This window comes from Oenanthe melanoleuca, chromosome 25, assembly GCF_029582105.1.
Source record: "Oenanthe melanoleuca isolate GR-GAL-2019-014 chromosome 25, OMel1.0, whole genome shotgun sequence".
NCBI classification, from domain to species: domain Eukaryota; kingdom Metazoa; phylum Chordata; class Aves; order Passeriformes; family Muscicapidae; genus Oenanthe; species Oenanthe melanoleuca.
This window is the reverse complement of record NC_079358.1, coordinates 8,524,586-8,548,123: the sequence shown is the minus strand read 5'-3', so window position 1 is coordinate 8,548,123 and position 23,538 is coordinate 8,524,586. Positions and strand designations below refer to the sequence as shown.

At 54.4% G+C, this 23,538-nt stretch overlaps 1 protein-coding gene across 1 annotated transcript in view; it reads right to left on the bottom strand.

The window, feature by feature from the left end:
* Positions 1-23,199, bottom strand: part of DNMT1 (DNA methyltransferase 1) — a 36,869-nt gene extending 13,670 nt beyond the window's left edge. Inside the window, exons 1-23 of the mRNA XM_056510469.1 lie at positions 23,022-23,199; positions 20,653-20,695; positions 19,576-19,683; positions 17,303-17,534; positions 16,554-16,626; positions 16,350-16,440; positions 15,996-16,036; positions 15,856-15,907; positions 15,551-15,634; positions 15,340-15,449; positions 15,147-15,265; positions 14,058-14,150; positions 13,380-13,531; positions 12,161-12,348; positions 10,766-10,955; positions 9,188-9,285; positions 8,521-8,668; positions 7,936-8,051; positions 7,262-7,463; positions 5,746-5,879; positions 5,484-5,657; positions 4,005-4,226; positions 1,377-1,569 (exon numbers count right to left, since the gene is read on the bottom strand). Of these exons, the coding sequence (XP_056366444.1) occupies positions 1,377-1,569; positions 4,005-4,226; positions 5,484-5,657; positions 5,746-5,879; positions 7,262-7,463; positions 7,936-8,051; positions 8,521-8,668; positions 9,188-9,285; positions 10,766-10,955; positions 12,161-12,348; positions 13,380-13,531; positions 14,058-14,150; positions 15,147-15,265; positions 15,340-15,449; positions 15,551-15,634; positions 15,856-15,907; positions 15,996-16,036; positions 16,350-16,440; positions 16,554-16,626; positions 17,303-17,534; positions 19,576-19,683; positions 20,653-20,695; positions 23,022-23,080 (2,922 nt within the window). The 5' untranslated portion in view covers positions 23,081-23,199. The remainder of the gene's footprint in view (positions 1-1,376; positions 1,570-4,004; positions 4,227-5,483; positions 5,658-5,745; positions 5,880-7,261; positions 7,464-7,935; positions 8,052-8,520; positions 8,669-9,187; positions 9,286-10,765; positions 10,956-12,160; positions 12,349-13,379; positions 13,532-14,057; positions 14,151-15,146; positions 15,266-15,339; positions 15,450-15,550; positions 15,635-15,855; positions 15,908-15,995; positions 16,037-16,349; positions 16,441-16,553; positions 16,627-17,302; positions 17,535-19,575; positions 19,684-20,652; positions 20,696-23,021) is intronic.
* Positions 23,200-23,538: the final 339 nt, after the last annotated feature.

The window sequence follows — 23,538 nt, the reverse complement described above, 5'->3', positions numbered from 1 at the left end:
ATCTTCAGGAACTCATCCAGACCATGGAAAACCTCCCCAAACCCCAACTTCATTCCATCCTTGGAGTCTTCAAAACCCCAGGAACTCATCCAGAGCTCCAGGAATCCCTTCCAGACCTCCAAGAACTGTTTCCAGACCCTGAGAAACTCATCCAGACCCCCAGGAACTCATCCAGAACCAACCCCAAACCCAAGCCCTCCATGCAAAACCACCCTGAACCCCAACTCCATTTGATCCCTGGGGTCTTCAAAGCCCCAGGAACTCCAAAAAACTCATCCAGACCCCCAGAAAAGTCATCCAGAACCACCCCAAACCCCAACTTTATTTCATCCCTGGTGCCTCCAGCCCCTCAGCACCCCCTGCAACCCCCCCAGGACCCCCAAATCCTCACCTCCAGGAAGTAGAACCTGTCACTGCCCCCCATGGAGTACTCCTGGATGCTCTGGGGCAGTCACCCAGGACCCCCTGAAACACCCCCAGGACCCCCCAGGACCCCCTGTTCCCCCCAAGAAACTCATCCAGACCTCCTGAAACTCATTCAGACCTTCAAGAACTCATCCAGAACCAGCCCCAAACCAAACTCCTCTATGGAAAACCTCCCCAAACCCCAACTTCATTCCATCCTAGGAGTCTTCAAACCCCCAGGAACTCATCCAGACCCCCAGGAACTCATCCAGAACCAACCCCAAACCCAAGCCCTCCATGCAAAACCACCCTGAACCCCAACTCCATTTCATCCCTGGGGTCTTCAAAGCCCCAGGAACTCCAAAAAACTCATCCAGACCCCCAGAAAAGTCACCCAGAACCACCCCAAACCCCAACTTTATTTCATCCCTGGTGTCTCCAGCCCCTCAGCACCCCCTGCAACCCCCCCAGGACCCCCAAATCCTCACCTCCAGGAAGTAGAACCTGTCACTGCCCCCCATGGAGTACTCCTGGATGCTCTGGGGCAGTCACCCAGGACCCCCTGAAACACCCCCAGGACCCCCCAGGACCCGCTGTTCCCCCCAAGAAACTCATCCAGACCTCCTGAAACTCATTCAGACCTTCAAGAACTCATCCAGAACCAGCCCCAAACCAAACTCCTCTATGGAAAACCTCCCCAAACCCCAACTTCATTCCATCCTAGGAGTCTTCAAACCCCCAGGAACTCATCCAGAACCAACCCCAAACCCAAGCCCTCCATGCAAAACCACCCTGAACCCCAACTCCATTTGATCCCTGGGATCTTCAAAGCCCCAGGAACTCCAAAAAACTCATCCAGACCCCCAGAAAAGTCATCCAGAACCACCCCAAACCCCAACTTTATTTCATCCCTGGTGCCTCCAGCCCCTCAGCACCCCCTGTAACCCCCCCCAGGACCCCCAAATCCTCACCTCCAGGAAGTAGAACCTGTCACTGCCCCCCATGGAGTACTCCTGGATGCTCTGGGGCAGATCCTCCCCGTAGAGCACCGAGCACCTCCCCTGCACCGCCCGGAATTCCACCGTCGCCTCCTCGTCACTCCAGTACAGCAGGTTGATGTCGGCGTGGTAACTGGCCTTGGTGGATTTGTGGGTGTTCTCTGGTCTGGGAATTGCCCAAAAAAAAAAAAAAAAAAAAATTGGGGGAAAAAATGAAAAAATGGGATGTGGGGGTTGGCAGGGTTGAGGTTTGGGTGTTGGGTTTGAGCTGGAGGTGGGAATGTGTGATTTGGTTTTGTTCATAGGGTGGGCAGAGCTGCAAAAATTCATAGAGAGATCAGGAAAAGTCAGGCAGAACTCCAGGAGTTCAGTCAGAGCTCCAAAAAATTCAGCCAGACCCACAGAAACTCAGCTAGAGCTCCAGGAATTCGATCAGAGCTCCAGGAAACCATCCAGACCTCCAAAGAACTCATCCAGAACTCCAAAAAACTCATCCAGAACTCCAAAAAAACTCATCCAGACCTCCAGGAACTCATCCAGAGCTCCAAAAAAACTCATCCAGAACTCCAAAAAAACTCATCCAGACCTCCAGGAACTCATCCAGAGCTCCAAAAAAAACCCAAAACCCCAACAATCACCAACTCCAACACTCCACAACTCAACAAACATCAAGCACCAACTCCAACCCTCCAACACCCCAAAAAAACGCAACAACCACCAAATCAAATCATCCCAAAACCCCAAAAAAACCCCCCAAAACACAAAAAAACACCAAAAAACCCCAAAGAAACCCCAAAGAAACCCCAAAAATTACCAATTCCAACCCTCCAAAATCCAGAAAAAACTCAACAACCACCAACAACCACCAATTCCAAACCTCCCAAATCCCCCAAAACTCAACAACCATCATCTCCAACCATCCAAAATCCCCAAAAAGCCCAAAAAAATCCCTAAAAAGCCCCCCTGGTTTACCTGTAGAACTTGTAGACGGCCAGGTGGATGTTGCTCTCGTTGGGCTTGCTGTTGCCACGCAATCCAAAAACCCAAAAAACCGCAACAACCACCAACTCCAACCATCCAAACCCCCAGAAAACCCCAAAAAAACTCAACAACCACCAACTCCAACCATCCAAACCCCCCAAAAACCCCTCCTGCTCACCTGTAGAATTTTTAGATCCCCAGTAGGACATCGCTCTCATTGGGTTTGCCGTTGCCGATCAACCCAAAAACCCAAAAAACTCAACAACCACCAACTCCAACCCTCCCAAACCCCCAAAAAAACTCAACAATCACCAACTCCAACCCTCCCAAACCCCCAAAAAACCCCCAAAAAAAGCCCCCTGGCTCACCTGTAGAACTTGTAGATCCCTAGCCGGATGTTGCTCTCGTTGGGCTTGCCATTGCCGCGCAACCCAAAACTCCAAAAAACCCAACAACCACCAACTCCAACCCTTCCAAACTCCCAAAAAAACTCAACAATCACCAACTCCAACCATCCAAACCCCCAGAAAACCCCCAAAAAAACCCCCCTGGCTCACCTGTAGAAGGCCAGGCGGATGTTGCTCTCGTTGGGTTTGCCGTTGCCGCACAACCCAAAAACCCAAAAAACCGCAACAACCACCAACTCCAACCATCCCAAACCCCCCAAAAAACCCAAAAAACTCAACAACCACCAACTCCAACCATCCAAACCCCCCAAAAACCCCTCCTGCTCACCTGCAGAATTTTTAGATCCCCAGTAGGACATCGCTCTCATTGGGTTTGCCGTTGCCGAGCAACCCAAAAACCCAAAAAACTCAACAACCACCAACTCCAACCCTCCCAAACCCCCAAAAAACCCCCCAAAAAAGCCCCCTGGCTCACCTGTAGAACTTGCAGATCCCTAGCCAGATGTTGCTCTCGTTGGGCTTGCCATTGCCGCACAACCCAAAACTCCAAAAAACCCAACAACCACCAACTCCAATCCTTCAAAACCCCCAAAAAACCCAACAACCACCAACTCCAACCCTCCCAAACCCCCAAAAAAACTCAACAACCATCAAATCCAATCCTTCAAATCCCCCAAAAAACCCCTCCTGCTTACCTGTAGAACTTGTAGATCCATAGCCGGATGTCGCTCTCATTGGGCTTGCTGTTGCCGCGCAACCCAAAAACCGCAACAACCACCAACTCCAACCCTCCCAAACCCTCAAAAAAACCCCAAAAAACACAACAACCACCAACTCCAACCATCCCAAACCCAACTAAATTCCCAAAAAAGCCCTCCTGGCACACCTGTAGAACTTGTAGATCCCTAGCCGGATGTCGCTCTTGTTGGGCTTGCTGTTGCCATGCAACCCAAAAACCCCAAAAAACCCAACAACCACCAACTCCAACCTCCCAAACCCCCAAAAAACTCAACAACCACCAACTCCAACCATCCAAACCCCCAGAAAACCCCCAAAAAAACCCCCCTGGCTCACCTGTAGAAGGCCAGGCGGATGTTGCTCTCGTTCGGTTTGCCGTTGCCGCACAACCCAAAAACCCCCAAAAACTGCAACAACCACCAACTCCAATCCTTCAAAACCCCCAAAAAACCCAAAAAAAGCCCCCCTGGCTCACCTGTAGAACTTGTAGATGGCCAGGCGGATGTCGCTCTCGTTGGGCTTGCCGTTGCCGCGCAGGCTGCAGAAGATGCTCTTGATGCGGCCGACGCGGAACGGCTCCGGCGCGTCCAGGTTGCTGCCCTTGATGTACTCGGAGTATTTGCGGTAGTGCTCGGGGTGCAGGTCCTCGTCCACCGCCTCCTTCTTGGGCCGCTTGGCCGGGCTGGCCGGCTTCACGCTGCCGGGGCGGGACAGGGTTTGGGATTTGTGGGGTCTTGGATTGGGGCTGGGATTCCGTAATTGCAATTTTTTAGGTTGGGAGTTGGGTGATCCAGCCTCGATTCTGAATTTTGCGTCAAGAGTCGGGTGGAGGTTTGGGATTCAGGTGTCTCAGAGAGGTTTGTGGTGTTGGTTGTGGTTTTTGGGTTGAGAGATGGGTGAAGATTTGGGATTGTGGGGTCTTGGATTGGGGCTGTGATTCCATAATTGCAATTTTTTGGGTTAAGAGTTGGGTGAAGGTTTGGGAGTGAGGGGTGTTGGAGCGGTTTACAAGCCATAATTGGTTCTCTGACTCCATAATTACAATTTTTTGAGTTGAGAGTTGGGGGAAGTTTGGGATTATGGAGTCTTGGATTGGGGATATGATTCCACAATTCTATAAAATGCCCAAAAAATTGCCCAAAAAGTGTCCAAAAATGCATAAAAAAACGCCTAAAAAAGGCAAAATAAATCACACAAAAAATGCCCCAAAAATGCAAAAAAAGAAGCCCCAGAAAGCCCAAAATATGTGCAAAAAATGCAAAAAGAAGCCAAAAAAAGTGTGCAAGAAATGTCAAAAAAAGCCACAAAAAATGCCCACAAATGCCAAAAAATGCACAAAAAAATGGCCCAAATTCATGCCTAAAAATGCCAACAAATTGCACAAAAAAAGCCAAAAAAAGGTGCAAAAAACGCCCAAAAATGAACAAAAGTGCCCCAAAAATGCCACAAAAATGTGAAAACATGTCAAAAAATTGCACGAATAATGCCACAAAAAAGGTCCAAAAAATAACTAACAAAGGCCCAAAAATACCTAAAAAATGCCCCAAAAAGTGCCACAAAATGCTCAAAAATGCCCCAAATAACATCCTAAAAACACCCTAAAAATACCCCAAAAATGAAAAAAAAATGCCCAAAATAAGCTCAAAATGCCCTCAAAAGGCCAAATAAATGCCAAAAAATGAGCAAAAAATGCTCCAAAATGTGCAAAAAGCAGCCAAAAATGCACAAATTTGCACAAAAAAATGCCAAAAAATGTGTAAGAAATGCAAAAAAGCGCAAGAAAGACATCAAAAAAATATCTAAGAAATGTTTAAAAAATGCCCTAAAAATGCATAAAAATTGCACAAAAAGAACCCTAGAAATACCAAAAAAATGGTCAAAATTCCCCAAAAAAAATCTCAAAAAAAGCCCAAAAATACCCAAAAACTGCCCAAGAGGCATCCTGAGGACACACCTGAAGGAGAAGGCGTCGGGCAGCAGGTAGACGCCGTCGCCCACCCGGTACTGGACGCCGTTCTTGGTGGCCACGCCGTAGAACATTTTGCCGTCGGCCTCTTCCAGCGGCTCGGCCACCTTGGGGATCTCCTTGTGCCGCACCTCGTCCAGCCGGGCGCAGCTCAGGCAGAACCTGCCAAAACACCAGATTGGCCAAAAAAAAATTCCGTTTTTTGGTGTTGGGAGAAGCCGAAATGGTGGTTTTGGCAAGGAAAACTGACTTGTACTTGTTGTCGTCGGTGGGCCGGGCGGCGGGCGGGCTCTCGAAGCGCGCGTACTCCTGGTCGTACCACATCTGGTAGAAATAGGTGCGGCCGTCGTCCTCCACCATCTTGATCTCGGTGTCCAGCCCGCCCTGGTGGACACAAGCAGAGGGATGGGATGGCCGGTTCCGGCCGCGCTGACCGGCACTGACCGGCACCAATAGCATTGATTGGTGCCAACCGCGCTGACCGGCTCCGGCCACGTTGACCGGCTCTGGACACGCTGACCGGCACTGACCAGCACCAACCACACTGACCAGCTCACCTTTCACACCTGCCCTCACCTGTCCCACTCATCCTCCCCCATTCCCACCTGTCCCAGGTGCGCTCACCTGTCCAGCTCATCCCCGAAGGGCAGCGCCAGCCAGGAGCAGGGCATGGCTCCCAGGTACTCCAGGTGTTCCTGCTTGTACCTGTCCTGCCCCACACAGACCAGCCCCAGCTGCTCCTGTCCCACCTGTGTTCACCTGTGCTCACCTGTTCCTCACCCGTCCCATCTGTGCTCACCTGTCCTCACTCATCCCACCTGTGCTCACCTGTCCCATCTGTGCTCACCTGTTCCTGACCCATCCCACCTGTCCCTCACCTGGACAGAACCAGGGTGTTCTATCTCTATAAATTAGGAATTTATCCTAAAATAACGGAATTTTTATCTCACAAAATCTTAAAATATTAAGAAAAAGAAGGTTTTCGCCTTAAAAATATCTCCACCTGTCCCCACCTGTTGCTCATCTATCCCTCACCTGTCCAACCTGTCCAGCCTCACTGACCAGCACCAGCTGCACTGACTGGCACCGACCACACTGCCCACTCTGGCCACACTGCCCACTCTGGCCACACTGCCCACTCTGGCCCCACTGCCCACACTGCCCACTCTGGCCACACTGCCCACTCTGGCCACACTGCCCACTCTGGCCACACTGCCCACACTGCCCACACTGACCACTCTGCCCACACTGCCCACTCTGCCCACACTGACCACTCCACCCACACTGCCCACACTGCCCACTCTGCCCACACTGCCCACTCTGACCACTCTGCCCACACTGCCCACTCTGCCCACACTGACCACTCCACCCACACTGCCCACACTGCCCACTCTGGCCACACTGCCCACTCTGCCCACACTGCCCACACTGCCCACACTGACCACTCTGTCCACACTGACCACACTGCCCACACTGCCCACTCTGGCCACACTGCCCACTTTGGCCACACTGCCCACTCTGCCCACACTGACCACACTGCCCACTCTGACCACTCTGCCCACACTGACCACACTGCCCACTCTGCCCACACTGACCACTCTACCCACACTGCCCACACTGCCCACTCTGACCACTCTGCCCACTCTGTCCACACTGACCACACTGCCCACTCTGCCCACACTGCCCACTCTGCCCACAGTGACTACACTGCCCACACTGACCACACTGTCCACACTGACCACACTGCCCACTCTGCCCACACCCACCTCCATGGCCCAGTTGTCCGAGGGCGCCTTGTAGATGACGTTGACCTTGCCGTGGATGTAGGAGAGCTGCATGTCCTCGCACTCGTCCACCAGGAACAGCTCCAGCGGGTCCGAGGTGGCGCCCAGGACGGTGTCCGAGCCCGGGCAGAACCAGTGGGCGTGGAACATCTGGCCACCGCTGTCCTCCCACATGGCTGTCACCCTGGGGGGTGGGGGGACGTCAGAGGGGATGTCCCCATGTCCCCAAACCATGAGAGAATGGGGATCTCACCTGGCCAGGTGAGGGGTTTGGTGTCCCCACCTTTGTGGGAACACACAGGACTCACTTGGCCAGGTAGAGGGGCTTGGTGGGGATGTCCCCAAGTCCCACCTGGATTGGTGGGATCATTGGGAATGTCCCTGTGTCCCCAAACCCATGGGAGAATGGAGAACACATCTGGGCAGGTGAGGGGCTCGGTGTCCCCCACACCCATGGGAGAATGAGGAACACACCTGCCCAGGTAGGGGGGCTTGGTGGGGATGTCCCTGTGTCCCCAAACCCATGGGAGAATGGCCAGGTAGAGGAGCTTGGTGTCCCCAAACCCATGGGAACACACAGGACTCACCTGGCCAGGTAGAGGGGCTTGGTGGGGTTGTGAGGATGTCCCCACCCCATGGGAACACACAGGACTCACCTGGCCAGGTAGAGGGGCTTGGTGGGGTCGTCGGGACTGACGGAGACGCAGTCGCCGACCTCCAGCGTCTCGGAGTCGATGCAGACGCGCTGGTAATAATCCTTCTTGCCATCGCTCTGCCAGGACACGGCGATGGTCACAGGTACCGGCCTCACCTGGGCGGGGCCCTCACCTGGACTAGTTCCTCACCTGGATGGGTTCTCACCTGGATGAGTTCCCCTCATCTGGATGGGTTCCCTCACCTAGATGGGTTCCTCACCTGGATGTGTCCCTCACCTGGATTGGTTCCCTCTCCTAGATGGGGTCTCACCTGGATGAGTTCCTCACCTGCACGTGTCCCTCACCTGGACTGGTTCCTCACCTGGATGGGTTCTCACCTGGATGAGCTCCTCTCACCTGGATGGGTTCCTCACCTGGACGTGTCCCTCACCTGGATTGGTTCCCTCACCTGGATGAGGCCCTAACTTGGATGGAACCCTCACCTGGACATGCCCCTCACCTTACCCAGGTGTCTCACCTGACTGTACCCCTCACCTGCCCAGGTGTCTCACCTGACTGTGCCCCTCACCTGCCCAGGTGTCTCACCTTGACAGGCTCCCCCACCCAGCAGATTCTGCTCTTGTTCTGTTTTTTCTTGCGGCCTTGCAGCATCTTCTTGGGCGAGGGCATCTCTGGGATGTTGTCATCGACCTCCTCGTCCTCGTCCGCCTCGCGCACCGCCAGGTTGGGACACCTGGGGTGGCACCGGGGACGTCACCGGGGGCGTGGGGACAGGGACAGGAGGTTTGGGGACATTGGGGATTGGGGACAGCGGGTTTGGTAACAGGGCCAGGGGATTTTGGGAACAGGGAGGACATGGACATTAGGAACAGGGACACTGGGGACAGGGACATTGGGGACAACAATGTTTGGGGACAGGAACACTGGGGACAGGGACACTGGGACAGGGACATTGGGGACAGGGCTGTGGGGACAGGGACACTGGGGACAGGGCACTGGGGACAGGGACATTGGGGACAGGGCTGTGGAGACAGGGACATTGGGGACAGGGACATTGGGGACAGGGACACTGGGGACAGGGACACTGGGGACAAGGACATTGGGGACAGGGACAGCTGTGGGGACAGGAACATTGGGGACAGGGACATTGGGGACAGAAGGGTTTGGGGACAGGAACACTGGGGACAGGGCTGTGGGGGCAGGGACACTGGGGACAGGGACACTGGGACAGGGACACTGGGACAGGTGGCACCTCCTCTGCAGACACGCCTGCTTGCTGCGGCCGCTGCCCCCGAACTTGACCATGTTCTGGCACGCCTTGCACTTGCCACACTCGGGCTGCTGGCACACCTGGCACGGGACAGCGACACCGCGGCGCTGACGGCGACCGAGGGCCAAGAGCCCCCCAACATCAACCCAACCCAACCCATGGCATCGACACTGACCAAAGCTGGAACACTCTCCAACATCAACCCAACCCAACCCATGGCATTGACACTGACCAAAGCTGGAACATTCTCCAACATCAACCCAACCCAACCCATGGCATCGACACTGACCAAAGCTGGAACACTCTCCAACATCAACCCAACCCAACCCAACCCACGGCATCGACACTGACCAAAGCTGGAACACTCTCCAACATCAACCCAACCCAACCCATGGCATTGACACTGACCAAAGCTGGAACACTCTCCAACATCAATCCAACCCAACCCACGGCATCGACATTGACCAAAGCTGGAACACTCTCCAACATCAACCCAACCCAACCCACGGCATCGACACTGACCAAAGCTGGAACACTCTCCAACATCAACCCAACCCACGGCATCAACACTGACCAAAGCTGGAACACTCTCCAACATCAACCCAACCCAACCCATGGCATCGACACTGACCAAAGCTGGAACACTCTCCAACATCAACCCAACCCAACCCATGGCATTGACACTGACCAAAGCTGGAACACACTCCAACATCAACCCAACCCAATCCAACCCACGACACTGACCAAGACTGGAAGACTCTCCAAGATCAACCAACCCAACCCATGGTATTGACGTTGATCAAGACTGGAAGACTCTCCAAGATCAACCAATCCATGACTTTGACCAAAGTTGGAAGACACTCCAACACCAACCAACCCAACCAATGCTGTTCATGTTGGCCAACACTGAGAGACCTTCAAGATCAACCAACCCAACTCATGATGTTGACCAAGGTTGAAAGACCCTTCAAAATCAACCAACCAAACCCATGCCATTGACATTGACCAAGGTTGGACTACTCTCCAAGATCAGCTAACTCAACCCACTCCATTAATGCTTACCAAGACTGGATTAATCAACCCAATCCATGACATTGACATTGATTAAGACTTGAAGACCCTCCAAAATCAACCAACCCAACCCATGCCATTGACCAAAGAAAACTCTCCAAGATAACTAACTCAACCCATTCCATTGATGTTTACCAAGACTGGAAGATGCTCCAAGATTAACCAACCCAACCCACGACATTGACATTGATCAAGACTGGAAGACCCTCCAAGATCAACCAACCCAACCCACACAATTAACACTGGAGAAAGCTGGAAGACTCTCCAAGACAAACAAACCCAACCCACGACATTGACCTGAGTTGGAAGACTCTTCAAGATCAACTAACTCAACCCATACCATTGATGTTTACCAAGACTGGAAGATTCTCCAAGACCAACCAACCCAATCCATGACATCTACACTGACCAAGCTTGGAAGACTTTCCAAGACAAATCAACCCAACCCATCCCCGCCCCACAGCCGCGTCCCTGGCGCCCCTCGGTCACCTCGCAGACGCCGCAGCGCCGGCGCTTGGTCGCGTTCTCCTTGTCCTCCTCGCGCTCGTCCTTCTCGATCTGCTCCGAGAAGAAGGTGTCGAAGATGAGGTACACCAGCTTGGTGGTGGTGGCCTTGGTGGGCCCCTTGTCCTTGTCGATGCGCGTGGGGTGCCGGATGGCCTGGCGCCGCACGGCGCGCCTGCGACACGGGGACAACGCTCAGGCCGCGCCCGGCGACGGCGGCACCGCCCCGGGGACGCCCCAAAAATGTGGGTGGGTTTTGGGGACCCAACCCCTAAAGCGTCCTTCACCATTTTGGTGCAGCAGGGGGATTTGGGTTTGAATAGTTTTGGGAGGGTCTTCCCAGTTTTGGGAGGGGTTTTGTGATTTTGGGAGGATTCTCCCAGTTTTGAGAGAATTCTCGCAGTTCTGGGAGGATCTTCTAAATTTTGGGAGAGTTCTTGTGATTTTGGGAGGATTCTTCCTGTTTTGGGATAGTTTTTGTGATTTTGGGAGGATCTTCCCAATTTTGGGAGAATTCTCCCAGTTTTGGGAGGGTCTTCCTGGTTTTGCGAGAGTTTTTGTGATTTTGTGTAAGAACTCTCCCAATTTTGTGAGAATTTTTGTGAGGATTCTCCAGATTTTGGGAGAATTCTCCCAGTTTTGGGACAGTCTTCCCAGTTTTGGGAGAATTCTCCCACTGCTGGGAGAGATTTTGTGATTTTGGGAGAATTCTCCCACTTTTGTGAGATTTTCTGATTTCGGAGGAGAATTCTCCCAATTTTAGTCGGATTCTCCCAATTTCATGGCCATAGAACACAAACCTTCCCCAATTTTGGGTCAATCTCCCCATTTTTGGAACCACTAACCATAAACCCTTCCCAGTTTTGGGCACATCCTCTTACTTTCGTCATCCCACTTCCCAAATTTTGGTCAGATTTTCCCAATTTTGGCGTTTTCACCCCCAAATCTTGATGAACTCGATGAGCTCCCTCATGCCAGGCATCAGAATCCCCAATTTTGTGCTGATTTCCCCAATATTGACACCTCAGAACCCAAACTCTCCCAAATTTTGGTTGGATTTTCCCAATTTTGGCGTTTTCACCCCCAAATCTTGATGAACTCGATGACCTCCCTCATGCCAGGCATCAGAATCCCCAATTTTGTGCCGATTTCCCCAATATTGACACCTCAGAACCCAAACTCTCCCAAATTTTGGTCGGATTTTCCCAATTTTGGCGTTTTCACCCCCAAATCTTGATGAACTCGATGACCTCCCTCATGCCAGGCATCAGAATCCCCAATTTTGTGCCGATTTCCCCAATATTGACACCTCAGAACCCAAACTCTCCCAAATTTTGGTCGGATTTTGCCGATTCTGGCGTTTTTGCCCCCAGATCTGACCTCTTGCCCAGGGTGACGCCGGCCAGCTTGATGAGGTCCCTCATGCAGGGCGTGATGAGCACCGGGGGCTCGTCGCTGTCGCCGGCCTCGTCGTAGCTCTCCACCTGCTCCACCACGAACTGGGCGTGGCGCAGCAGCGAGTCCTCCGTGAAACGGTTGAAGTTGAGCCCCGCCGGCGGCACCGTGGTCTGGGGGAATTTCGGAATGGTTGGGGATGGTTGGGAAGGGTTGGGAAGGGTTGGAGATGGTTGGAAGGGTTGGGATGGTTTTGGAAATGGTTGGGAAGGGTTTGGAATGGTTGGAATGGTTGGGAAGGGTTGGGAATTGCTGGGAATGGTTGGGGATGGTTGGAATGGTTGGAAGGGTTGGGATGGTTGGGAAGGGCTGGAAATTGCTGGGAATGGTTGGGAAAGGTTTGGAATGGTTGGGGATGGTTTGGAAGGGTTGGGAATTGCTGGGAAGGGTTGGGGATGGTTGGAATGCTTGGAATGGTTGGGAAGGGTTGGGATGGTTGGGAAGGGCTGGAAATTGCTGGGAATGGTTGGGAAGGGTTTGGAATGGTTGGGGATGGTTTGGAATGGTTGGGAAGAGTTTGGAATGGTTGGGGATGGTGTGGAATGGCTGGGAAGGCTTTGGAATGGTTGGGGATGGTTGGGAAGGGTTGGGGATGGTTTGGAATGGTTGGGGATGGTTGGGAAGGGTTGGGGATGGTTTGGAATGGTTGGGAAGGGTTGGGAAGGATTGGGATGGCAGGGAAGGATTGGGATGGTTGGGAAGGGTTGGGTTGGTTGGGAAGGGTTGGGATGGTTGGGAAGGGCTGGGAATTGATGGGAATGGTTGGGAAGGGTTTGGAATGGTTGGGGATGGTTGGAATGGTTGGAATGGATTGGGATGGTGGGGAAGGATTGGGATGGTTGGGAAGGGTTGGGTTGGTTGGGAAGGGTTGGGAAGGATTGGGGATGGTGACAGTGACACCATGGAGAGGTGACACCACGGAGACGTGACAGTATGGGGAGGCGATACCATGGAGAGGTGACACCATGAGGAGGTGACGCCACAGAGAGGTGACACCATAAGAATATGACACCACGGGAGGGTGACACCACAGAGAGGTGATACCATTGAGAGGTGACAACAGGGAGAGGTGACACCACAGAGAGGTGACACCCTGGTAAAACGACACCACAGGCAGGTGACAGCCCGGTGGTGGCCCTGTCACCTCGATCTTGTTGAGCAGGTCCTCGTAGCTGACGTGCCGGTTGTTCTGCAGGAACTCCACCACGATCTTGCTCATGTAAATCTTCTCCTGCATCAGCGCGAAGGTCGGCGCGTACTCCTCGCTCGGCTCCATCAGGATGTAATCGGCAAAGGCTGGGACACACCCAAAATTGAGGGGTTTGGGGGTGAAAAATGGGGGAAAAGGTGGGGGTGGAGGGAGGGAAGAGGAGGAGAAAAGGAGAAGGGTAAAAAAGGAAAAGTAACCCTCCTCCCAAAAAGCCAGGAAAAAGCCCAAAATAATCCCCCAAAACCAAGCCAAAAAAGCTCAAAATTCCCCCAAAACCAAGCCAAAAAAGCTCAAAATTCCCCAAAAAAACCCCAAAACCAACCCCAAAAAAAGCTCAAAATTCTCCCAAAGCCAACCCAAAAAAACCCAAGCTTCCCCCAAAACTCCAAGCTCCTCCTCGCCCAAAAAAGCTCAAAATTGTCTCCAAAAACCTGAAAACAAACCCAAAAAAAGCTCAAAATTCCCCCCAAAATTCCCCAAAACTTACCCAAAAAAAGCTCAAAATTCCACTAAAACCAACCCCAAAAAAGCTCAAAATTCCCCCCAAATCCCCAAAACCAACCCTAAAAAGTTCCAAATTCCCCAAAACTCCTCAAATTCCCCAAACCTCACCAGTGCTGAAGCCAATCAGAGCCTTCTCCCCCCCGTCGAAGCCCGTGATCCACCAGGCGTTGATGGGCCCCAACTTCTTGGCTCTCACCCCACCTGGAGAGAGAAAAAATGGGAGAATTCCAGGTAGGAATCGGGGAATTCCAAAAGGGACAATTCCCAGTTGGAAATTGGGGAATTCAAAAAAAAGGGACAATTCCCAGCTGAGAATTGGGGAATTCCAGGGAATTCCAAAAAAAGGAAACAATTCCCAGCTGGGAACTGGAGAATTCCCAGGAGCTCCAAAAGAGGGGACAATTCCCAGCTAGGAATTCCATGGAAATCCAAAAAATTGGGACAATTCCCAGCTGGGAATTGGGACTTTCCAAAAGAGGGGACAATTCTCAGCTGGGAATTGGAGAATTCCATGGAATTCCAAAAAAGAGTATAATTCCCAGCTAGGAATTCCATGGAAATCCAAAAAATTGGGATAATTCCCACCTGAGAATTGGGACTTTCCAAAAGAGGGGACAATTCCCAGCTAAGAATTGGAGAATTCCATGGAATTCCAAAAAAGGGGATAATTCCCAGCTAGGAATTCCATGGAAATCCAAAAAATTGGGACAATTCCCACCTGAGAATTGGGACTTTCCAAAAGAGGGGACAATTCCCAGCTGGGAATGGAGGAATTCCAGGGAATTCCAAAAAGGAGGATAATTTGCAGTTGGGAATTGGGGAATTCCAAAAAAGGGTACAATTCCCAGCTGGGAATTCCATGGAAATCCAAAAAATTGGGACAATTCCCACCTGAGAATTGGGACTTTCCAAAAGAGGGGACAATTCCCAGCTGGGAATTGGGGAATTCCCAGGAATTCCAAAAAAAGGGGATAATTCCCAGCTAGGAATTCCATGGAAATCCAAAAAATTGGGACAACTCCCACCTGAGAATTGGGACTTTCCAAAAGAGGGGACAATTCCCTGCTGGGAATGGGGGAATTCCAGGGAATTCCAAAAAAGGGGATAATTTGCAGTTGGGAATTGGGGAATTCCAAAAAACTGGGACAATTCCCACTTGGGAATTTGGGAATTCCAGGAATTCTGGGCTTTCCTCACCATCCAGGCAGGGGTTGTCGTCGTAGATGGGTTTGACGACGCCGCTGAAGTAGAGCTCGATGTTCCTCTCGATGAGGCCGGTGTCGAAGGGACAGAGGTGTCCCCTCTTGTCATAAACGCTGTTGAGGGGACACAAAAGGTGTGGGACACAATTCCAGAGGGAATTCCTGTGGGAATTCCTGCTGGGTCTCACCTGAAGGAGGTGACTTTGTGCTGGGGAAGGTCCTCGTAGCTCTCGAATCCGTCCTCGTTGGCGTCGAAGATGGACAAACGTTCGTCCGTCAGCATCTCGGGTTCTTCCAGCTGGATTTGGGAAAAAAAAAAAAAAAAACCAAACAAAAATTGGGATTCATGGATATTCCTGCTTTTCCTCATCTTGGGGAAGGAGGGTTTGGATCCCTTACAGCGTCGTCGGGGTCCCCTTGGAAGAATTTGAGGTCGGGGTCGTCCAGGTACTGCCGGCAGTCGAGGCATTTTGGGGGGGTGGTCTGTAGGAGAGGCAGATTTTCCCAAAATTTCCAAAATTATCCCAGATTTTAGCAAAATTTCCCATCAGAACCAGCGCCAGCTGGTTGGTTTTGGGAAGCTGAAGGGGCTGGAAATGAGTTTATTTCCTTCAGAATAATCAACTCTTCCCCAAAAAAACCAAATTTAGGAATTTTAAAGAATTAAAAATTCCCAAAAAATGATGGGACGAGAAAAGACTTACTTTAGCAGAAGCAGTGATTTTAACCTGAGGGATTTCATCTTTGATTTCTGACCTGGGAGGGAAAAATGAAATGCTGGGATGAGAATGGAGCAGTGACGTCACTGGTGTCACTGTCACCAGAACTTTCCCATCCTCCTCACCCATCTTTGGTTTCCATCTTCATCCTTTTCTCATCTTGATCCTGGAAAAAAAGGCAAAAAAATGGGAAAGGAGCAGAGAAATCCAATCTCAGAATGGTCAAAATTCCCCTTGGATGTCACAATTGAGCAAAATTCCAGGAAATCACCCCAAAAATGATCTGGGAAAGGTCTGGGATGTCACCAGTGACTGAAATCCCAGGAAATCATCCCAAAAATTATCTGGGAAAGGTGTCACAAACAAGCAAAATCCTGGGAAACCACCCTAAAAATGACCCAGGACTGACCTGGGATGTCACAATTGAGCAAAATCCCAGGAAGTCACCCCAAAAATTACCCCAAAAATGTCCCCCCCACCTTCTCCTCCAGCTCCTCCTCCTCCTTCTCCACATTCATCAGCTCCGGCTTCGCCTCTCCGTTCACCTCCTCCGATTTCCGCTTGTTGGATCTGCGGGGTCGAGAGGGATTGGGATTTATGGGGCAGGGGAAGGGTTTGGGGTTGGGGGATGAGGGTGAGGAGGAGAAGGATGAGAATGAGGATGAGGAAGAGGAGGCACTGACCCCTTGGACAGGAAGCTGAGCACGGAGAGCTGCCGGCCTGAGCTGCGTGTGACGCGGGAGCTGCCGGGACTTTCTGCAGGAAGAACAGGAAATGGATCCCAAATCCCTCCCCAAGGGGATCCCAGTGGGAATTGTCACGCCCCAAAATCTCTGCCAAGGATCCCAAATCCTTTCCCAAAGAGATCCCAATGGGAATTGTCACAGCCCAAAACCAGGAGATCCCAAAACCCTTGCTGAGGGGATCCCAAAACCCCTCCCAAGGGGATCTCAGCTCTCCATCCTAATGGGAATTGTCACACCCCAAAACCAGGAGACACCAAAATCTCTGCCAGGGCATCCCAAAATCCTTCCCAAGGGAATCCTGGCTCGTGATCCCAATGGGAATTGTCGCATCCCAAAACCAGGAGACCCCAAATCTGTTCCCAAGGGGATCCCCCTCTCCATCCCAATAGAAATTGTCACACCCCAAAACCAGGAGACCCCAAAGCTCATCCCAAGGGGATCCCAGCTCTTGATCCCAATGGGAATTGTCACACCCCAAAATCACGAGACCCCAAAACCCATCCCAAGGGGATCCCAGCTCTTGATCGCAATAGAAATTGTCACACCCCAAAACCAGGAGATCCCAAAATCTCTCCCAAACCCCTTTCCAATGGGATTCCTCCCCATCCCAGCAGTAACCACCACACCCCAAACCCCCCCTCATAAACCACACCCCAAAAGAAACCCCAGGAACCCCAATCCGTTACTTTTGGCGTCGCCGTTGGAGCGGCTCCGGCGGGATTTCCTGCGGGGCCCGGAGCAGGAGGGGGACAAGGACGGTGCCACCCCCTCCTCCAGCTCCATGGCTCCGTCCGTGGCTCCGTCCGTGGCGCCGTCGTCGTCGCTGCCGTAGGCGCCGTTCCCGGCGCAGCCGTTGGCGCCATTCTGCGCCTGGAGCTCCTGGCGCAGCAGCGCCTTCACCTTGGCCAGGTAACGCTCCTGGGGTGGGGAGGGAGGGGAGAACAGGGGGTTTGAACTGGGCTGTGAGGGCAAATCCCAAAGGGAAAGTGGGGGCTGATCCTAAATCCCAAAGGGAAAGTGGGGGCTGATCCTAAATCCCACAGGGAAAGTGGGGGCTGATCCTAAATCCCAAAGGGAAAGTGGGGGCTGATCCCGAATCCCACAGGGAAAGTGGGGGCTGATCCTAAATTCCAAAGGTAAAGTGGGGGCTGATCCCAAATCCCAAAGGGAAAGTGGGGGCTGATCCCAAATCCCACAGGGAAAGTGGGGGCTGATCCTAAATTCCAAAGGTAAAGTGGGGGCTGATCCCAAATCCCTAAGGGAAAGTGGGGGCTGATCCCAAATCCCACAGGGAAAGTGGGGGCTGATCCCAAAGGGAAAGTGGGGGCTGATCCCAAATCCCAAAGGGAAAGTGGAGGCTGATCCCAAATCCCACAGGGAAAGTGGGGGCTGATCCTAAATTCCAAAGGGAAAGTGGGGGCTGATCCCAAATCCCACAGGGAAAGTGGGGGCTGATCCCAAATCCCAAAGGGAAAGTGGGGGCTGATCCTAAATCCCAAAGGGAAAGTGGGGGCTGATCCCAAATGCCAAAGGTAAAGTGGGGGCTGATCCCAAATCCCACAGGGAAAGTGGGGGCTGATCCCAAATCCCAAAGGGACCCGAATTCCAGGTCCTGGGGTGTGAGCCCAAATCCCAAAGGGAAAGTGGAGGCTGATCCCAAATCCCAAAGCGAAAGTGGGGGCTGATTTCAAATCCCAAAGGGAAAGTGGGGGCTGATCTCAAATCCCACAGGGATCTGAATTCCAAGGTTTTTCTGGGTTCTGATCCCAAATCCCACAGGGATCCGAATTCCAGGGTTTTCCTGGGGTGTGAACCCAAAGTGGGGGCTGATCCCAAATCTGACAGGGACTTGAATCCTGTGGTTTTCCTGGGTTATGAGCCCAAATCCCAAAGGGAAAGTGGGGGCTCATCCTAAATCCCAAAGGGACCTGAATTCCAGGGTTTTCCTGGGTTCTGATCCCAAATCCCACAGGGAAAATTGGGACTAACCCTGAATCCTGGAGTTTTTCTGGTGTTTTATCCCAAATCCTGAGGTTGCCCCAGGGTTTTCCTGGTGTTTTCTCCTGAATCCCAAGGCTTTCCCACTGTTTTATCCCAAATCCTGGTGTTTCCCTGTTTTCTTATCCCAAATTCCAATGTTTTATCCCAAATCCCGGTGTTTTCCCGGTGTTTCACCAGTGTTTCATCCCAAATTCCAGTGTTTCCCCAGTTTTTCCCTGGGGTTTTATCCCAAATCCCGGTGTTTCCCTGGTGTTTTATCCCGACTTCTGGTGTTTCCCCGGTGTTCTATCCCAAATCCCGGTGTCTCCCAGTGTTTCCCGGTGTTGTGCCAGTGTTTCCTGGTGTTTCCCCGGTGTCTCCCAGCGTTTCCCAGTGTTTCCCCGGTGTTTCCCAGTGTTACCCCTATGTTTTACCCCAACTCCCTGTGTCTCCCAGTGTTCTCCCATTGTTTCCCCAGTGTTTCCTGTTGTTTCCCTGGTGTTTCCCCAGTGATCCCCCATTGTTTCCCTGGTCTTCCTCTGTATTTCCCCGGTATTTCCCGTTGTTTCCTGCTGTATCTCCGGTGTTCCCCCGTTGTTTCCCCAGTGTTTTCCCCCAGCTCCCAGTGTTTCCTGGTGTTTCCTGCTGTTTCCCGTTGTTTCCCCGGCATTGCCCAGTGTTTCCCGGTGTTTCCTGGGTGTTTCCCCCCAGCTCCCAGTGTTTCCCCGGTGTTTTCCCCCAGCTCCCGGTGTTTCCTGTTGTTTCCTGCTGTTTCCCATTGTTTCCTGTTGTTTCCTGGTGCTTCCTGGGTGTTTTCCCCTAGCTCCCGGTGTTTCCCAGTGTTTCCCGTTGTTCCCCCGCTGTTTCCCCGGTGTTTTCCCGGAGCTCCCGGTGTTTCCCATTGTTCCCCCGCTGTTTCCCGGTGTTTCCTGTTGTTCCCCCGGTGTCTCCCCCCAGCTCCCGGTGTTTCCGGTCTCACCTCAGACAGCTCCTCCCGGCGCAGTTTGGCCTCGAGCTCGCTGAGCTGCAGCTGCACCTCGGCCTGCAGGAACCCATGGATGAGGCTCAGCTGCTCCTGGACGCTCTCCTGGGGACAGTGGGGACACCATGGGGACAGTGGGGACACCATAGGGACACTGGGGACATTGGGGACAGCAGGGACAGAAACCTATGGATGAGGCTCAGCTGCTCCTGGACGTTCTCCTGGGGACAGCAGGGACAGTGTGGGGACATTGGGGACACCATGGGGACAGTGGGGGCACCATGGGGACACTGGGGACAGTGAGGGGGACATTGGGGACACCATGGGGACACTGGGAACACTGGGGACATTGGGGATACCAGGGACAGGGTGGGGACAGCAAGAAGCCGTGGATGAGGCTCAGCCTCTCCTGGATACTTTCCTGGGGACATTGGGGATAGTGTGCGGACATTGGGGACAGTGTGGGGACACTGCAGGGGACACAGGGGACACAGGGGACAGTGTGGGGACAGTGTGGGGACACAAGGGACACAGGGGACAGTGTGGAGACACTGCAGGGGACACAGAGGACAGTGTGGGGACACAGGGGACAGTGTGGGGACACTGCAGGGGACACAGGGGACAGTGTGGGGACACAGGGGACAGTGTGGAGACACTGCAGGGGACACAGGGGACAGTGTGGGGACACAGGGGACAGTGTGGGGACACAGGGGACAGTGCAGGGGACACAGAGGGCAGTGTGGGGACACTGCAGAGGACACAGGGGACAGTGTGGGGACACAGGGGACAGTGTGGGGACTCTGCAGGGGACAGTGTGGGGACTCTGCAGGGGACACAGGGGACAGTGTGGGGACACAGGGGACACTGCAGGGGACACAGGGGACAGTGTGGGGACACTGCAGAGGACACAGGGGACAGTGTGGGGACTCTGCAGGGGACACAGGGGACAGTGTGGGGACACAGGGGACACTGCAGGGGACACAGGGGACAGTGTGGGGACACTGCAGAGGACACAAGGGACACAGGGGACAGTGTGGGGACACTACAGGGGACAGAGGAACATCCCAGACTCACCTTCTCTCCCAGACTCTCCTCATCCCGATCCAAGTCCTGCAGCCTGGGGAGGCAGAGCTGGGGGTCAGCGGGGCTGGGGACACCCAGGGAGGGGACAAAGGGACAAAGGGACAGTGGGGAGTGGCCCCAGAGGGGACAGTGGACACAGATGGGCCGGGAATGAGGGAATTCCAGGGGACAGGGACACCCCCTGTGACACCAAAACCATTGCCAAGGGAAGGGACCCCCAGGAATTTCCCCAACTGCTGGGATTGGAGCTGGAAGCCTCAGGAGGGGTGGGATTGGGGTCAGGACCCCCAGGATTGGGGTCAGAACTGTCAGGATTGGGATCAGAACTGTCGGGATTCGGGTCAGGACCCTCAGGATTGGGGTCAGAACTGTCAGGATTGGGGTCAGGACCCCCAGGATTGGGGTCAGAACTGTCGGGATTTGGGTCAGGACCCTCAGAATTGGGGTCAGGACTCTCAGGATTGGGGTCAGCACCCTTGGGAATGATTCCATCCCCCAGGATTGGGGTCAGGACAGGGGTCACGATCCAGGTCAGGACCCCTCTGGTGCCAGGGCCATTCCCAGGAATTCCCCATCCACTGGATTTGGGATGGGACCCTCTGGGATGGCTCCTGTCCCCCAGGGGTGGCTCCTGTCCCCAAGCCACCCCCCTGTCCCTGTGCCACATCCACCCCACCTTCCCTTTTCCCTCTTTCCCCATGCCCCAGGAGGGTCTTGGGGAGATCCAGGGGGGTTTGGGGGGATTCAAGGAGGTTGTAGGGGGATCTTAGGGGGATCCAGGGGGGTTTTAAGGAAGTTTTTAGGGGGATCCAGGGGGGTTTTGGGGGTATCCAGGGGGGTTTTAGGGGAATCCAGGGGGGACCCACGGGGTTTAGGGGGGTTTGGGGGGATCCAAGGGAGTTTAAAGGGGTTTGGGGTAATCCAGTGGGGGTTTGGGGGGGATCCATGGGGATTTTGGGGGGTTTTAGGAGGTTCTGGCGTCCCCCAAGTTTGGGGACAGCCACAGGCACGGCGCCGGAAGTGGGGGAGGGGTTGGGGGCCCCCCCCCTTCCTGCCCGGGCTGGGGGGGACGGGGGGGGCTTTGGGGTGGGGGGACAGTGACAATTCCCACCAGGATCACCCCAAAATGTGCCAACCCCTCCCATCCCAAAAATCCCCGGGGATGGGGACACGGGGTGAGGACAAAGCCGGGGCCACGTGGGCACCCAAAATTAGGGGGAGGGGGGTCCAGGGAAGGAGGGGGGGTCCCCAAAATACGGGGAGATCACAGCAGAGGGGGGTCAGGGAACTTTTGGAGGGGTCAAGGCAGTTCTGAGGGGGGTCAGGGTAATTTTGGGGGTGACAAGGGGGCTCAGGTCAGTCCTGGGGGGGGGGACAGAGTAATTTTTGGGGGGGACAAGGGGGGTCAGGGTAATTTTGGGGGGTACAAGGGGGATCAGGGTAATTTTGGGGGGTCTGTCAGTGCAGGGTGACCCTGGGGCAGGGGTGACAGTCTGGTCCTGAGGGGGTCAAGGTGCTGTTGGGGGGGGTCAGTGCTTTGGGGAGGCTGTCAGTGGCATTTGGGGGGGTCAGTGGCATTTTGGGGGGGTCAGTACCATTTTGGGGGGGTCAGTGCCATGAGGGGACTGTCAGTGACAGGGCTGAGGGGTCTCAGCCCATTCTGGTTGCCCTCAGCCCGTTCTGGTGGCCCATCCTGGCCAGGCTTTGGGCACAGGTCTGCCTTGAGGGGTTGTGAGGGGCTCTGAGGGTCCATGAGGGGCTCTGAGGGGCCATGAGAGACTCTGAGGGGCTCTGAGGGGTTGTGAGGGCTCTGGAACACTGTGAAGGGCCATGAGGAGCTCTGAAGGTTGTGAGGGGCCATGAAGGGCTCTAAGGGTTCTGAGGGGCTATGGAGAGGCTCTGAGAGGCTCTAAGGGGTTGTGAGGGGCCATGAAGGGCTCTGACGGCTGTGAGGGTTCTGAGGGGCTCTGGAGAGGCTCTGAGAGACTCTGAGGGGTTGTGAGGGGCCATGAAGGGCTCTGAGGGGCACTCAGGAGTTGTGAGGATCCGTGAGGAGCTCTGAGGGCTGTGAGGGCTCTGAAAGGGCTGTGAGGGTCGATGAGGAGCTCTGAAGGTTGTGAGGGGCCATGAAGGGCTCTAACGGCAGTGAGGGTTCTGAGGGGCTCTGGAGAGGCTCTGAGAGACTCTGAGGGGTTGTGAGGGGCCATGAAGGGCTCTGAGGGCTGAGGGGCACTGAGCGCTCTGAGAGGCTCTGAGGGGTTGTGAGGATCCATGAGAGGCTCTGAGGGCTGTGAAGGGCCATGAACGGCTCCGAGAGGCTCTGACGGGGCCCTCACTCCCGTCTCCCGGCCGGGACTCACCGTCGGCGCAGCTCGGCGGGCAGCGGGGCCGGCGGCAGCGGCGCAGCGCGGGCCGGCATCGGGAGCGGGGCGGGGGCCGGGCCGGGGGCGCGGGGCGGGCTCGGGGCCCGGTTCGGAGCCCGATTCGGGGCCGGGTTCGGGGCCGCGCTCGGGGCCCGGCTCGGCGGGACCGGGAGCGGCTTCGCGCGGAAACGAGCGGCGGGAGCGGGGCGGCGCCGACCACCGCGCGGGGGGAGCCGGCGCGCACCATGCTGCCGCCGCGGGGGGGGACGAGGCGGGCCAGGGCGGTCCCCGCCACACCGCAGGGACCGGGAGGGGACCGGGAGGAACCGGGGGGATCGGGGCGGTACCGGGAGCGGCGGGAGGGGGAGAAAACGGGGAGGCCTCGGGGGGGAAACGGAGCGGTGAGGGGGGAGCGGGAGGTACCACTGAGGGGAGACGGGGGAGGCGGGAGGTACCACTGAGGGGAGATGGGAGGTACCACTGAGGGAGGCGGGGGGAGGCGGGAGATACCACT